Source organism: Andrographis paniculata, unplaced genomic scaffold (assembly GCF_009805555.1).
Source record: "Andrographis paniculata isolate CXL003 unplaced genomic scaffold, ASM980555v1 Contig62END, whole genome shotgun sequence".
NCBI classification, from domain to species: domain Eukaryota; kingdom Viridiplantae; phylum Streptophyta; class Magnoliopsida; order Lamiales; family Acanthaceae; genus Andrographis; species Andrographis paniculata.
In genome coordinates, this window is record NW_026137598.1 from 4,862,350 (window position 1) to 4,879,335 (window position 16,986).

At 30.9% G+C, this 16,986-nt stretch overlaps 2 protein-coding genes across 2 annotated transcripts; one reads left to right on the forward strand and one right to left on the reverse strand.

Moving 5' to 3' along the window:
• Positions 1-2,347: 2,347 nt before the first annotated feature.
• Positions 2,348-3,326, reverse strand: LOC127260388 (zinc finger protein AZF2-like). The gene has a single exon (XM_051288111.1). It carries the CDS (start codon positions 3,192-3,194, stop codon positions 2,475-2,477), a length of 720 nt encoding a protein of 239 aa, XP_051144068.1. The 5' UTR covers positions 3,195-3,326; the 3' UTR covers positions 2,348-2,474.
• Positions 3,327-10,707: 7,381 nt separating this feature from the next.
• Positions 10,708-14,293, forward strand: LOC127261192 (ATP-dependent Clp protease proteolytic subunit-related protein 1, chloroplastic). The gene is made up of 9 exons (XM_051289428.1): positions 10,708-11,012; positions 11,494-11,609; positions 11,790-11,993; positions 12,077-12,181; positions 12,299-12,361; positions 12,687-12,798; positions 13,572-13,633; positions 13,736-13,918; positions 14,037-14,293. Exons 1-9 carry the CDS (start codon positions 10,775-10,777, stop codon positions 14,127-14,129), a joined length of 1,176 nt encoding a protein of 391 aa, XP_051145385.1. The 5' UTR covers positions 10,708-10,774; the 3' UTR covers positions 14,130-14,293.
• The last annotated feature ends 2,693 nt before the right edge of the window (positions 14,294-16,986 follow it).

Sequence of the window (16,986 nt, forward strand, 5' to 3'; positions counted from 1 at the left end):
GGCGGGCCGATCGACCCAGCCCATTTTAATTCATCTCAATATCGAGCCCGATATAATAATGTCGAACCTACGTGCCTGAGCCTAGTCCAATATTTTATTATGGCCCAGCCGGCTCATTAATAAAAGATTAATTAAATTTATGATAAATTATATAACCCTGTATTATTAAAAATGCATAAAATCCTAAATTAAGTAAATTTTATTAAATAAAAAACGCAAAATGTGAGGCGTCCTCATAGTCATAAGTTAAACTCTTATGCCACCGCCAGATTATTCCTTACGGACAAGATAAAAAGGGATAAAATAAAATTAGCTTTGCGTATACATAGACCTGATTGGTACAAATGATGAAAAAGGTAAGGGAAAGAAGGAAGTGAAAGAAATATTAAAATTTAAATAATTTCTCTAATCCAAATCAAAGGGATCTTTAAAGTTTTTAATAAATTAAAAAATAATAATATTCTATTATAGTAAAATTGTGTAAATTTTGATATTTTTATCTTTTGACTTTATGTATAAATTATTTGTATATATAATAGTATGTTTATAATTTAAGTAAAAGTTAAAAGTATTTTGGTATTAGTATATGATTATTTTGTAAAAAATATAAAATAGATACTTTGAAGTTGATACACGAAAATGATAAAAAAAAAAAAATTACTTTGAACTGAGACATAAGAAAATGATAAAAAATAAAAATAAAAATATTTTGAATTGAGACAAATATAATTATTTTTGTATTTGATTATATTGGTTGATTCTCAAATATAAATTAATGATATGTATCTCTAATAGTACTTACACGAAGCAGATAATTGAGATAAATTAAGTTACTACACAAAATGTAATTTGTTTTTATCATATACATGTATATTCAGAGTTAAAAATATAAATAAACAATAAATTTGTAAACAAATAGTAGTAACAAATATAATAGAAATCATATAAACAAAGTCAATTATAAAAACTCATTCTCATAATTTATGTCAACTCAAATTGATTTATATAGATTAAATTCATTATTAAAGCAAAGTTGAATAATTTAAAACAGAATCAATTTTATTTTTTTATTTAACTATTTGTTATTATAAATATTGTTAAAATTCTAAAGATCAAACATCAATTAAACTATTATAGGAAGATGATTGACAAAAAAAAAAAAAAAAAATTAGTATCAATATTTGATTACACATCTTAACCAAATAAACTATGCCAGTCTAATTTTTATCCCCAAAACTAATTTAAACAAAAAGTCTTAGACTAACATCCAATATTTCATAAGTGTAAAACTATTATTATGTTCCTTTAAGGGATGAAATGACCTGATGGTGTATTGGTTAAATTTGTGATCAACTTGTCACCTGCTATGCCTGGTGTGACTTTCCCATTGAGTCTGATTTGCAGAGACGGTCGTTATCGGAAAGTGCACGCTGGGTAAACACTTGGCCGATTATAAAAATATTTTTAATAATAAATCATATTTTGTATTATCTCTCAAGTCTAACTTGGTGTAAGAAAACATTTTTGTTCATTCTGTGTTGTTACGTATAAGTGTTTTTCAAATTAGATATAAAGAAATGTATTAATAATATAAAAATTAAAATTTTATTTTTAATTATTAACTTTTTCGTGAATAAATAGAATATATATATATATAATATATATTATTCTAATTTGCATATATATTGTATTTTTAATAGTGTTCATTAGGTCCTGCCCCGTGCTAGGGCCATAGGCCCAGACCCATTGTTATTATAGGGGTCATATGGCCCAATAATATATTCTATTGTTACTAAACATTTATAGAATATATAAAATAAAATATTTAAATAAAAAAAATTATATTTACTTTTAAAATAAATTATTCTTTATATTAATTTTGTATTTATTTGTATATCTTAGTGTGTTTATTTAATTTTATAATTTTATATAATTTTGTTGCTAACTATATAAATATGTATATTTAAATTTGTATATCCTTTAGTAATGTTTTAAAAAACGGAGTATTCTATAAATACTTTTTGTTTGGAAATTTTTTGAAAAGATTTTTTACCTTTAAAATATCTTAAATCAATTTTATTTTTTTTACTTTTTATATAATATTTAATATATATATATATCATATAGTGTGTGTGAATCTAATTTACCAAAATAAATGTACCGCGAGTCAACTATAATAAAATTCAATCACATTGAAAGGCAACTGTAATTTAACAACAAACAAAAAAAAACTAATAAAAAAGGAAAAAAAAAAAAGAAAACACGTTCTTAACTCTTTCTTCATCCGTGGCAAATCAATCACCAAATATTTCGTCAAAAAAGATAAAAATAAAATATTATAAATTGATTTCAACAAACTAACAAATCCGATAAATAAAATAAAATAAGATTTACAATATATATTTACATGTGTCAATACGTTGACACGATCAAATTAATCCACCGAAAAAGAAATAAACAAATAAAATAATAATCTACAGCCTCAAATCAAGCTCCGGCGGTGGCAGCAGGTTCAAGTCCAAGTCGAAATCCAAATTCCGGCGGAACGGAGTCACATCGCCGCCGTCGGTGTTGTCGGAGGACGACGATGTTATAATCGAGCCGCTTCCAACCTCCGACGAATTCACGGCAGCTTTTTTCCCGGCGCCGCCTCTGCCGATCGTACCTTCGTAGTGCTTCCTCTTATGGCCGCCCAGCGCTTGTCCCGTCGGAAATGCCCTATGACAAATCGAACACTCGTGGCTCCTCCCAGTCGGTTTCGGACCGCCGCCGCATTTACTAGCCTCAACCACCACCGTCTCCGTCACCGGCGCCGCCGCCGCGGCGGCGGCGGGGGCGACAGGTGGCCTGTCGCGGTGGCTGGCTTTGTGGCCGCCGAGCGCCTGGTAAGAAGAGAAACCCTTGCCGCATACGGTGCACTCGTAATTAGTTTGAGCCGTCGGATTAGCCGCCGTTTGGATCAACGATTCCGATCGCCTCTCCGTATCAACTGCCGCCGAGGATGAGGAGGAGATTGAGTCGCCGTCGCCACCTCCGGCGGCGGCGCCGCTTCGAGAGATCAAGAGGAGACATCCGGCCAGGTATTCCTCGTCGGACATTCTCTTGGTCCGTTTGGCTTTCCTCCATGACTCGAATCCCTGAGGCTCCTGGACGACGACGTCGTTTGAAGCGCCGTTCAAATGCTCAAACGCCATAATTGAGAACCAGTGAAACTTCTCCAGAAAGAAGAAAGAAAAGAGTTGAATTGAAATCTCAGACTGGTTTTCGATTTCTTGAAGAGGTGTGAAGAGTGAAAGACTGGTCGACTTTCTTGGCCATATATATATATACACATATATATAGAGAGAGAGGGGAGGGGAGGGGAGGGGTGGCGTGGGGTGGGGTGGAGGGTTAGGGGGTTGTTTGGCAGTTGCGTGGCAATGGCGGTGAAGGAGATACAGATTCAGTAGAAGTCTAGATTATGTGTATTCTGGTAGAAATTGGGTCTGTAGTTGATTTCTATGCCGTCACCGCGTCAGTGTGTGATGTCCGAATGCCGACCGCCATGACAGTTCACACGAATTCACTCCCATTTTAAAAAACTCCCGGACCTCTTTACTCAAAACCCATCTCCACCGTCAGTAAACTCAGGTCTACATTAATCAAACGGTAAATAACTCTCCGGACCTCAAATCCAAGGACCGTCTAACACTTTACTTCGGGCCAGGACTTTTTCTAAGTCAAAAGAACAAACTTAGTACGGCAAACAACACCGAGCGACGCAACGCGTGCGGTAAAAGATAACAGTTGGGATAATATTGTGAAAAATAAATAATAACAAAAAAAAAAAAAAAATCAACCCTTTTTATTCTTTCTACATACTATTATCGTTAAAATTCAGATTTAAATAAAATCAAACTTTCACGTAGATAAGCATTTACAGAACCAAATTAAATTAAAGAGGTGGTTATTTTGGAGTGAAATTCAATTGGCACAAGTAAACCCAAAAAAAAAAAAAAAAAAATTAGGCTAGGCGCAATTAATGCTTATTTCCAAATTAATTAATTAATGCCTTTCTCCCCTCCGCCGCTTTAACACACACGCAGTAGCTTGCTTGTGAGAATTCATACTTATCACCAGCCACTGCTATTGGTCATGAGTTTGACCGAGTGAGTGTGTGAGTGAGCCACTCTCCACCGATCCACACCGTCCACTGAACGGGACCCACACACAAAACCAACGGTGCAGATCTACTCCGTCTCTGAAATCCACGACCGGGACAGTAGAACCCGGTTTGACCGGGGACCGTAATTGGGAATTAATCGCGGCCGGTTCGAGTTAGTAGAATGAGAAATTAAAGACAGATCTGATAGAGTGTGTGGGAGGGAGACACGTGTGTAATGATTGGGGGCGTCTGTCGATTTCTTACATGGTTCTAGAAGCACACGCAGACAAGTAAGTAGAAGGTAGTAGGATTGGAAGGAACAAGTGTATGTATATGTGTGTGTAAGAGGGAGGAAGTGATAACTTTACCGGCAGGCAAGCAGCTAGCTATCTGGCTCCATCAAGAGCCACGGCTCGACACGTTTCCTGTTTAAGACCTTCCTGACCGTACACGTGTCGCCCTCCCTAACCGCTTAATCAACCGCCGATGCCACTATGACGTGGCGCTTGGAGTGCAAGCCTCCTTCCCACATCTATACTTGGAATGGAATTTTTTAAGTTTTGTTAATTAGTAGTGGTATTGAATTGTTTTGTTTTAATATTTTGGCACTTTTTTTTTATTTGATTTAATTTAATATTTGATTTGAATAATATATTATATTTGATGTTTTATTGAAAATTTAATTATTTTTATTAAAATTGCAATAATTATCTATAAAATATCACTTTCGTTCCGCTTTAAAGTTTAATTTATTTTTTGAATATTTGATATTTGAATATTAATTATTATATATTAAAATATAATAAAAATTAAAAAGTAATTGCAAAAATATTTCCATTAGTTTTAAAAAATATATATATACAAATATAAAGATATTTTGAATGTTAAAAAACAATAATGCAAAAAGGATAAATGTAACTTTAGAAGCGGACGGAGAGACTCATTTTAAAACTTTTTTTAATCCAATTTGATTGTTGTGTAGGTGGTTGTTTAGGGGTTTAAATTTTGAATTGAAATTTAAATAGTAGTAAAAATTTCGAATTAATATAGTTATATAATATGATATAAATATGTATTTATATGATATTTTAAATATTAAGTTATCTTTTAGTACAATATAAAAAATAAAAATAGATATTTAATTTAATATTTTATGGGAAAAAAGAAAATTGTTGAATAGTAAAAATTACAAAAAATCCATCAAACAAACACACTTTTTTATAGTGAATATGGAATTGATGTAATTTAAATTAAAAAAATAGAACTTGAAACTACGAGTTTATTTGTTTATTATTTTTATTTAAAAAAATTTGTTTAACATGAGATCTAATGAATCATGCAGGTAATAATACAAAAAATAATAATTTATAGTGAATGTAGATTTTTATGAAATAATAGAATATATATTAAAAATTTATAATTGGATAAACAAACCGTCCGTGTTACACGTAGATCAAGTGCTAAAATATACAAACAAAATTTCAAAGAAACTATGCGCTAGCTTGTGTGTCCATGGTCTCATCAATAATCAACACTATTAATATAAATATTAATATAGTGTAATAATTTTTTAATCTACAAATATCACATAAATATTTATCTTCATTTAGAAAATATATAAAAAAATTATTATATTAAATCTATATGATTTGTTCACTTTATATTTTTCAATAAATGTATTTTCATATTAGATATAAAAAATTATATTGATAATATAAAGAAATATAGTAATATTTTATATTTAATTTTTAATTTCTACAAATAAATCAAATACATATTACATAATTTATGAAAATCGTTTCACTCAAAGACATTAATATGATAATTACTGTTACTGGTGAATTAGGTGTTGGGTAAAGTTAACATACAATCTTTTAGGTGGGAATAAATTAAGTTCTCATTCAAATTATATATATATATATATATTTATACTAATCATCCCAAAAAATTAATACTTGCAAATGACAGAAAGTTAAATAAATTAATTTACAATCGAGAGTAATTTTAAATATATATATATGAATAAAAGAATAAAGAGTGACACAACAAATACTCCCTTCGTCCACAAATTAACGTCCTACTTTTTTATTTAGAATGTCCAACAATTATTGTCCTATTTCTATTTTTATACACAAAATTTACTCTTTTACCCTTATTTTATTTATTCTATTAAGAGCAAATTTTATTATTTTATAACAAAAACCTAAATTACCTAAAAATACTGTAAATATCAAATAGGACATCAGAAGAAATACTGCATTTAACTAGTGACTTACCACTTAAGGGAGTTTGAGTTGTAGTTGTAATATAAAAACACATACGATGAATTGAAGAGAGTCAGAATGGCATTTTCGAGATTAGGAACAGTTAGGTGTCCGGTTGTGGCAACAGAAACTTTTGTTTCATTATAAAACAAAGAAATTCGATTGAGACAGCCACCCAAATATCAACATATATATATATATATATACATGGATTAATTTAATTTAATTTAATAATTGATTAATTACTCAATGGATTAGGATTTAGACTAATAGGTGTTTTAGGGCCACGAACATCACGCAGTTAGGCACATTGATAAAGGTTCATTTACATGTAATGAAATTTAGGTGCGGTTTCCGTCACCACTATTCACCACTCCCATTGAAATTGTGGTTACGTTTAAGCAAGAGATTTTATTTTATTTTTGGGGAGTTTCAAAATTTTAATAATAATAAAAAAATAATATTAGTTTCATCCGCTAAAAACAATTCATTGGAATTTGGCAAAAAAAAAAAATAAAAAATAAAAATTAATATTTTATCTCAAAATGATCATAATCAAGAATATTTTTGAAATTTAATTAGTAATTAAAAGTGAATATGTAATAAATACAGTGACAACTCTAGTAAATAAATATTGAATCAAATGTAATATTTTTTTTTCGTTTGGGTCACGTTTATTTTTTTGCGTCATTGTAGTTGACATTAAAAATATCTTCATATTTGTATGATGTTTTTACAAATGTCATTCTATTAATATTACAAGACACTAATAAAAATATTTGACAATTTTTTCTTAATTTGCACTATGTTTTTTGATAAAATAATTAATATCCAAAGATCAACACGCAAAAAGTAAATGAAACACTTAGAGCCGGACGGAGGTATAAATTAAATGTTGAAAATTTAATTTTATCAAAATTAATAAAAGTCGAATAAAACAAATAGATTATACTACCTCCATCCAGTTCTAAGGGTCCAATTTACTTTTTGTATATTAATCTTTAAATTTTTATTATTATATCAAAATGTAATAAAAATTAAAAAATAAATTATAAAAATACTTTTATTAGTGTCTTAATAATAAATAAAAAAATAAAGAATAAAAATAAATTTGAGTGATGAAAAGATCTTTTTGAGTTGAGACTGACCAAATAAATGTTAATTAGAGGAGAGGATACTCAAATAAATAAAAATAAAAATATAATGAAATATATAAGACTGACACTCCACATGCCTATCTCCATCATATTTCCCTCTTTACTCACTGAATAAAAATCGTGATTTATTGCGTCTAGATATCATAATAAAGGAAATTATTTAATATTTCATGAAGCTATTTTTAGCTCATGAGACTCCATTTATATTTATTTATTTCGTAAAATTTGGTAAGGTAGTCCAAATAGATAAGGGTATGTTTGTTAGGAATTTAATGTTTTTATGGTGTTTTTTTTTTCGATTTTTTTTTTCTAAAAATAAAAATTACTACTACATTTTTTTATTTTCTCATTGCTCCTTGTTAATAAAATATATTTATTGTTAATGTTTGTAGGCCGATAAAAAAATACTAATACTCCCTCCGTCCCAGATGCCGTGTCTGCTACACTGTAGACACGGTATTTTAGGAGGGATATAATTAGTAGATAATTAAGAATATATTAGTGAAAATAATTATTCTATAATATAAATAATTATAAATTAAGATTAAGATAACTAATTAGTTTAATTAAAATTTAAAAAAAATTAAAAAATTTAAAATGAGATTAAAGTGTATAATCATTTTCCAAAAAAAAATGTGACATGGTATGTGGAACAGACAGAAACGACAACGTGAACATGGTATTGGGACGGAGGGACTATTATTTTATATATGATAAATAGTTGCAAAGACTAAAGTGCTAAGAACTAGGGTACATATCTAACATATAGTGTAGAAATTGGAAATAAAATATATTCTTCATGTAATATTAAAAAATTTTGAGCTTGTTTAGTTTTGATTTGAAATTAAAATTTTAATGGTATTTGAACATAATATATTATAAAAAATATAATAATATATTTTTATTAATAATCGTATAGACTAAATATTAATAATTTTAACTTTAAGTATAACCAATCACAAGCTCTAGCAATATTTTTCCACACTCAATAACAAAAAGTCCTTTTTTATCAATGAATAAAGAAAATAAAATATTTTAAATAAAATTAATATTAAATATAAATATATTTCAATGAATTGTTTTTAGATATTGTTACTATAAAAATAAATATAAAATTACTAACAACGGGGTACTTCAAGAGTACTAAGGGATATGGAAATGTAACATAAGAATACTAAAAATTCAAATCGAGGTAATATTTAATTCAATATAAATAAATTTTGATATTAATACTTTGAACCAAAAAAAAAGAAGGAAAATATTGTGAAATATTTTATAAGAAAGATGATTATTTCATTTAATAATTTTGAGGAGACAAAAAATGAATAGTACGACACAAAATCAATATTGAGAGTATGTTTCTTTTGGGTGAATTTGAAAAAAAATTGATTTGAATTGGTATTAGAATAGTATTTAATGAAATATTTCGTGAGAAGAAAAAATATATTTTTTAAAACTTTGTAAAATCTAAATAGTAAAATTTTAAAAAATTTAAAAAAAATAAAAATAAAAACACATTAATGCATTTCGATGTAGGATTGTTGGTTGGGGTTCGTGGTTGAGAATATGTAATTAATTTTATAATTAATAAGTGTTTGATGTAAGATTTTGGATAAAAAAATTAATCTCGTGTAAAAAATAAAAACTTAGAATTTGATTTAATTTCATGTGGTGTATTGTAAGATAAAAATAATACTATTTCCGTTTCATATAAAGAACACCACTGGACTTTTACGTCATTGTATTTAACACTAAAAATATATTTATATTTGTATAATTTACTCCACAAATGCATTATATTTGTATTACAAGAGACTAATAGATATATTTTTGTAATTTCTTGATTTGTACTATATATTGACAAAACTATTCATATTTAAAAATTAGCACACAAAAAAAAACCTATGATACTCTTTTTATGGGCCGGAAGTAGTATTTGATTTGATTTTTTTTTTTTTAAAAAGCAACTATTAATGAACAATATCAAAAATTTAAAATACGTATGTAAACGGTGCTGAATTCATCCACCGCTTTCGCTGTCCACCGCTAAATTTATTGTACTTTCGCCGTATAACCACCAATTTTGATGTCGCCACACTATTGCTAAACTAGGTTTGGAGTTATTTCTATTTTGGCAAATTTATAGTATTTTTGTCGCGACGCCATTATTCTTTTCTATTTTAGGTTAAAAATGACGATTTTTAGTAGGTGAAGTAAGGTTCATGATTCACTTTGCAATGATAGTATTCAAACAGAAAATTTCAGTGAAACTAGAAAAGATTTTGACATGCATGTAAAATGTGGTCGAGTTGTTACGATGGATAAATTTTTTTGATTTAAAATTCACCGATGCTCGGTTGGTATTACTGGTCACATATAATTTACCTTGTATGTGTTATATTAATGACATAGTTTGCATGCTATTGTGTTAAGTCCTCTTTAATAAATATTGCACTTGAAATGATAAAGTGATAAGTGGTGATTGAGATAATATGTAGATACATTTTATGATAAAAATTTTGTAATATTTGTTTATTTGGGTTTGATTTTGTGATTTAATTTTAAGTTTTAGTTTGAGTAGAATATGTTGTAAAGAATTATTTAAATTATATAGTATAATAGAAAAATTTATATTACAAGTAAATAAATAGGACCTAATATGTCTTTGATGTATAAAATCATGTGTTAGGTGGTAATATGGTTCTTGTCATCCTCTCCATTCAATTAACATACACAAATAATAATTGTCTTGGAAGGGATGACTTGTTTTATTTACACAATACTTTTGAAAATTTGATATTATTAAAATTTTAAAAATATAAAATTAAATATATATATTTTTTATAATATATCATATTAAATATTCATTTTTTAATTTTTAAAAAAGTTTTAAAACTTACAAAAGTCCTCGTGTAAATTCATAGCATTGCGTGTTATTTTCAATTCCGGTTCAAGTTCTTGCCCGAAGCCAATATTTTGAACCCTGCCCGGCCCAAGCTATTCTATTGATGGGCCTAAAACAAATGAAGGCCCATATATTTAAAAATTAGATAGGCCCAATTAGAGCAGTAAAATAGAGGCCCAATAATTCTGCCATCCCCATTCCATCATCGATCGGCAGCTTCTCTTAATCGAATTATTGATTTAATCGTATTTTTTTACGCTAAGAAATCGTTTTCTGCGATTCTGTGGCTTCCTTTCACGTTCCTATGGCTATGGCGTCTTCGTCTCTCTCGCTCTCGCCGCTTTCGTCTGCGACTACGTTAGAAAGCCGTGACTTGAGCTGCAATTTTACTGGTTCTACTTTCCTGGATAGCACGAAGCTGTGGTTCGCTGTCAAGCCGCGGAAAAGCGTGGTTCGAAGATGTGGATTGAAGTCTCCGGTGGCTAGGAAGTCGCTCGACCGCATTCCGAATCAGTTCCGGGAAGAGAACCTCAAAGATGGGTGTGAGTTTTTCAGTTCGCTGGCTCTCGATTTTGTGGCTTTTGTGTTTAATTAGGGCTTCTCTGTGGCTTTTGTTGGTTACTTTTGAAGATAAATTAATTGAATTACGAAAAGCTTTTGGGATTTTGCAATTTATGGAGCTGTGTTGCTTGTATAGATATGTGCGAATGTGGTATTGGTTTGTGGCGTTGCGTAAGAATCCCTGCAGATTGGAAAAGCTTGTGTTCGATGTCCAGTAGTGAAAAATTAAGGTGAAAAAAAAGGTTGGAAATGATCCGATAATTTAAGTGATTTGTTCTACGGTAGGAGTTGATTAGGGAATTGGTTTTAGCAGTTGTGTTTCTTGCACTTTCTATCTGTATATGCTCTTTTCACTCACCATAGCCTTCTTAAACTTATTGAGGTAGTGTTCAAGTTCTTTCACGTTTTAAACACTTCCGTAGTTTTTTTTCGCCTTCTTACCGATCTGGCTCTTCATTGTAGTGATGGACAATTATAAGAATACACCCAAGTATCTCTATGGTCTTACGCCATCACAAATGGAAATGTTCATGACAGAGGATAATCCTGTCAGCCGACAAGCCGAGAAAGTCACAGAAGTAAGTGTTATGTTACGTACTCATTAAATTTGCAAGTGAACTGTTAACAATTTGCTTAAAGATGTTTATGAATAGGTTAATGACTTGTAATTCTCTTTTTTTGAGGTATTATTGGTTTAGCATTCACTGTCATCATAACCATCAAAGCAATTGAATTATACTTCTTAATTATTTCCACAGGAGAGCATTTCGGCAGCCTATAATTATTTGAATGATGGTGGAATGAAGAGTTTGGCTTCTGTGAATAGAAGAGGACCATACAAGTATAGCATGAGTGCCAGTATGTACCGTGGTGGTGGTGGTAGAGGAGGGAGGCCAAGAAATGCTCCTCCTGATTTGCCATCATTGCTTTTAGATGCTCGAATTGTCTACCTTGGAATGCCGGTACCAAAGCTTTGTCTCCAATACTAACTACTTTTGAACATTTTTATTCTTGTAATATGCTTTTTCATTATTGTTTACCACAGATTGTACCTGCGGTGACTGAGCTTTTAGTCGCTCAATTCATGTGGTTGGATTATGACAACCCTGCAAAGCCAATATATCTTTATATCAACTCATCCGGAACACAGGTAAGAGCCCTTATTGTCTGTCTTTCTGTTTTTCTTTAATTTGGATGGATTGTTACCTTTAGTGCAAGTGTTTGTTTTGTACCATTCACAATCCTGTTCTCTCCTTGCTTTGCCTAGAATCAAAAGATGGAGACTGTTGGATCAGAAACCGAGGCATATGCGATTGCTGATGCTATGTCTGTATGTACATCTACTACTTATGCAGCGTTCGGGTGATTTTTTTAAATGAATCATTATTGGAACATAGATAAAGACATATATGTCTAGAAGGTATCGGCTATCCTTGGGTGTTTTATAGTGGGATTTTCTTGGGGATGGGTGTTTTATGAAGTGTGGTTAAAACTAATAAACTTAGATGGTTGTGTACAAAAGATGTACAGTTGTATAAATACAAAGAGTGGAAGATAAAATGTTAAGACGGTTTTACATATGTTATATTTCTTTCTTCATACCTGATTATCTAATTGTTTGTTCTTCACAACCCACCCCGCTTCCTGATTTACAGTTTTGCAAAGCAGATGTCTATACTATAAATTGTGGAATGGCTTATGGCCAAGCGGCAATGCTTCTGTGTCTTGGGAAAAAAGGCTTTCGGGGATTGCAGCCACACTCTTCCAGTAAGATTCGACACAAGTTTATTTTCTTTCCATATGCCTTGAAAATCTTGTGCGGCGTTCATTGTACTGCAGTCCTTGCTGTTTACATAGCCTTATGAACTGGATCAATTACAGCACCTGGTTTCTATTATAAATACCACAGACAAATTGTAGGAATGTATTATCTAACCTGATGTGAAATTTGTCTTGGTTATTAATCAAGCAACATGGAATTGGTGGATAACCTATTGGAAGACATTTCGCTAATCTAAATATTTTTAGTGTTTTTCTAAGTTTTATAGCTTGCACTACTGGGGTATTCAGTCTCGTTACAATCTGCTCTGCCAGACCAGAAACCAACAAAACAGAGAACTAGGAATTCACTTTCCAGAAATAGCACTTCAATGAAATATGTGTTAATGTATACGACTTTTTGTGTTTACCCTTTGCTTTTGATTCTGTCAATACAACCCATGAGAATTTCTCCATTGAGCACGCCTTCAAGTTATGAAATGAGGCAATTTACAGTGGGCAATGTCTCTATAACAGATATTTGTGCTTGAATAGTTGTTTACAGTAAATATTGTTGTAAATTGTAATTGCAATGTATTGAGAACACATTTGTGCTCTTTGCTTGCTGAAGAGGTTCCTGTAGATCATCACCAAATATGAAAATAATTTTGACTATGATACATTTTATTGCCTATGTGCATAGATATAAGTAGGTATATACATACATACATATGTATATGTATGTTAAATTGTTGGCATCACATAGTTTGTTCTGGATGCAGCGAAACTGTATCTTCCAAAAGTCAATAGATCAAGTGGAGCTGTCATTGATATGTGGATTAAGGTCTCTCTCTCTCTCACTCTATATGTATATCTAATTTCTTATATTCTAATATCATTTTTGAGTGACCAAGAATGGCTTTGGTTGTTGTATTGTATTGATCAGGCGAAAGAACTAGATGCAAACACAGAATCTTACCTGGATCTGCTATCGAAAGGTATAGGAAAGCCAAAGGAAGAGATTGAGAAGGACATCCAACGTCCAAAGTACTTCCAAGCCCAAGAGGCCATTGAATATGGCCTGGGTGACAAGATCATTGATTCCGAGGATCCTGCCTTTGAGAAACGGGTAAAACTTGCATACCCCATATATATATATATATATATGTATGTATGTATGTTTGTATCATGGTCCGTTATTGGCATGGCATAGTAACAATGTATGCAACTGGTTGGTTATTAAACAGAACTATGATGAACTACTAGCCCAGTCAAGAGCAATGAGAAAAGGTATTGGAGCCGGTGCCGGCCCACAAGCAGGTGCTTCACGATTCAGGTAAAAAAATATCAATCTTTATTCTCTCTTGATGTTATTTGAATGTTTGCAATGTTATTGAGAGAGAGAGGGAGTGATCTAGCATTACAACAATAAGTAGTGTTGGTTGTTTTGATATTTTTAATGATATTTGAATGATTTTGATAATATTTAGGCTGATCCATCAAATTTGTACATAAAAAACTCTTGTGTCTTCCTAGATCTCTCTCTACACGTCTTCTATCAATGTTTTTTGTTTTATGTTTTTTGGATGAGTGGGAACACTGGTCAAGAAATTCTAGGGGTGTGTTTCTTTTGATTTGGTGTCTAGGGGTGTGTTTCTTTTGATTTGGTTAGGAAAACTTTGGTTTGAATTTGATATTAAAATAATATATGATATGTTTTGTGAAGAGAAAAAAATAAATACAAATAAAGTGTGTTTGAGGGTTTGGATTTTGAGTTAGAATTTGAATAATAAAAATTTTGAATTGGAATAGTTGTATAATATGATATAAAAAGATGCAAATACTATGTTTTGAATATAAAAGATGATTTTTAGTATAATATAACAAATGAAATATAAATATTTGATTTGATAATTTTTAGAGAAAAAAATTTAGTTAATAGTAGAAATTTTACAAAATTTGCCAAATAAGCACACCCATAGTAGAAATTTGGGTTTGGGTGTTCGAGGTTCCAAAGACGCGGTCTCGGCCCTAGGGATGTCGCTGGCGGAAAGCATACGTTGCAATATTCGCTCCACTAGTACATGCAAAATGATTCTCCCTTCGGACCTTGGGTGTTAGAATATGGATGGGGCGTGCATTTATGGTCTTCTTCTTTCGATGGCAATTTCTCTTATGTGGCTGGCTATTGGAATGGGGGGATGACATGCTGGATCGACGCAAGCGTCCACTTTTATTAAAGAGATGATGTATTTACGATGCGGTTTATGGTTTTTTGTTTTTTTATTATTCTCCGGAAATTGTCAAGGTCGTTTGCGAGACATAGTGTCCCAGTAGTAACACCCTTTTGATTGCCGTCAATGAAGTGTCGATCTCTCTCTGCGACTTGGTGTCTTTGGCGGGTCTCTCTATGTTTGGCTCTTTTTACGACGAGATGGTTTTAAGCACAAATGTATTTTACGGAAGTAAAAGAGTTTATCCCCCGTTCGTGCAGATAGCGTTGCATGCTTACCACCTTCTCCTTGCCTCAAGTAGGGGTGCAACAGGTATATGCACGAACGGGGGATAAACTTCATATCTTCTTTTGTACAATTTATGCGCTTGGAACCATTTTCTTAAAAAAGAGCCAAGTATAGGGAGGCCCGCCAATGACACCAAGTTGTGGAGAGAGTTGACACTTCACCGACGACAATCAAAAGAGTGTTGGTACTGGGACACCACGCCACGCAAACGGCCTTGACGATTTCCGTAGAATAGTCATATAAAAACAAAAAAGCATAAATTGCATCATAAATGGATCCTCTCATTAACGAAAGCGGACACTCGCATCGATCTAGCACGTCCTCTACCATTTTTAATAGCCGGCCAAATAAGAGAAATTACAATCAAAAGAGAGAAGACCATCCCATCCCAAGTGCACTACCCCTTCGGCGCCCAAGGTCGGAAGGGGGAGAGTATAATTTGGCATGTGTTGGTGGAGCAAGGATTGCAACGTATGCTTTCTGTCAGCGACATCTTGAGATTACGTCTTCAGAACCTCCAAACGAGAGCGAACGGCTACGCATCCTACGAGTGGTGTATGAATCCGTAGATGGGTCGTCTTGTTCATTGGTTGGCGTTCAAACTAAAAAATTGCCAATTCGGCATTATCGGAGGACTAGAAGATATTCTTGAAATAAACTATCTTACCTACATAAAATAAAAACAAGGATCAAAAGAGATGAAGAATAAAAGAAAAAAAACCTAAACAAAAGAAAGAAACCTACACTTGAGGGAGGAGAGAAATCTAAGTTATAAAATTTTGAGAATGACAAAGTTCTTTCGTATAGAGATTTATATAGTGAAAAAAATTGAATCATGGAAAGATATGTATAAGGAAGAAAGAAAAAAAAAAAAAAAAAAGGAAAGAGTAAAAGAAGGAAAAAAATACATATACATTTGTATATATGAAGAAAAGAAGAAGAATACATGTATGTATATAATATATATGCATAAAAAAGAAAAAAAAATTTACAAAAATTATGGTAAAAATTGCCATAAAAAAATGTATGGCAAAAAAAAAAAAAGGCATAAAAAAAATGCCATACAAAAAAATTACAAAATAAAAAAAGTCGTACACAAAAAAAAAAGAGTTGCAAAAAAAATGCAAAGAAAAAATTTTTAGCAAAAAGAAACGCCACAAAAAATTGGAAAAAAAATTGACAAAAAGAATGACGTAAAAAAAAGGATATTTAAAACAAAATTGGAATATTTTGAGACTTATTCAGATTTGAAATAAATTTTGTATTGACTTAAACTGATAGGCATTTTGTAGGCATAAAAAAATAAATGTATAAATTCAATTAAATATTATATATTTTAGAATAAAACAAAATTTCAATAAATAAATATATGATATTTAACTATATATATACTAATTTTTGTACAATAAATATCAGCTAAATCTGCTTAAAATAGATATCATTGCATAGATGGAGTCATAATCAATTTGGTAATAAATTAAATAAATCTTTTTCAATAAAAAAATATTATCGTAATTAATATATTTTTAAAAAAATAATACTATACAAATTTTAATCAGAAAAGAAAATGTTCAATCAAATTGTTCAACCATAGAAAACTATATCGGACAAGAAAAGAAGGATTACAAAATATTTCCGTAGGTCAATCGGAACGCTCCACGTGACATCATTTGAA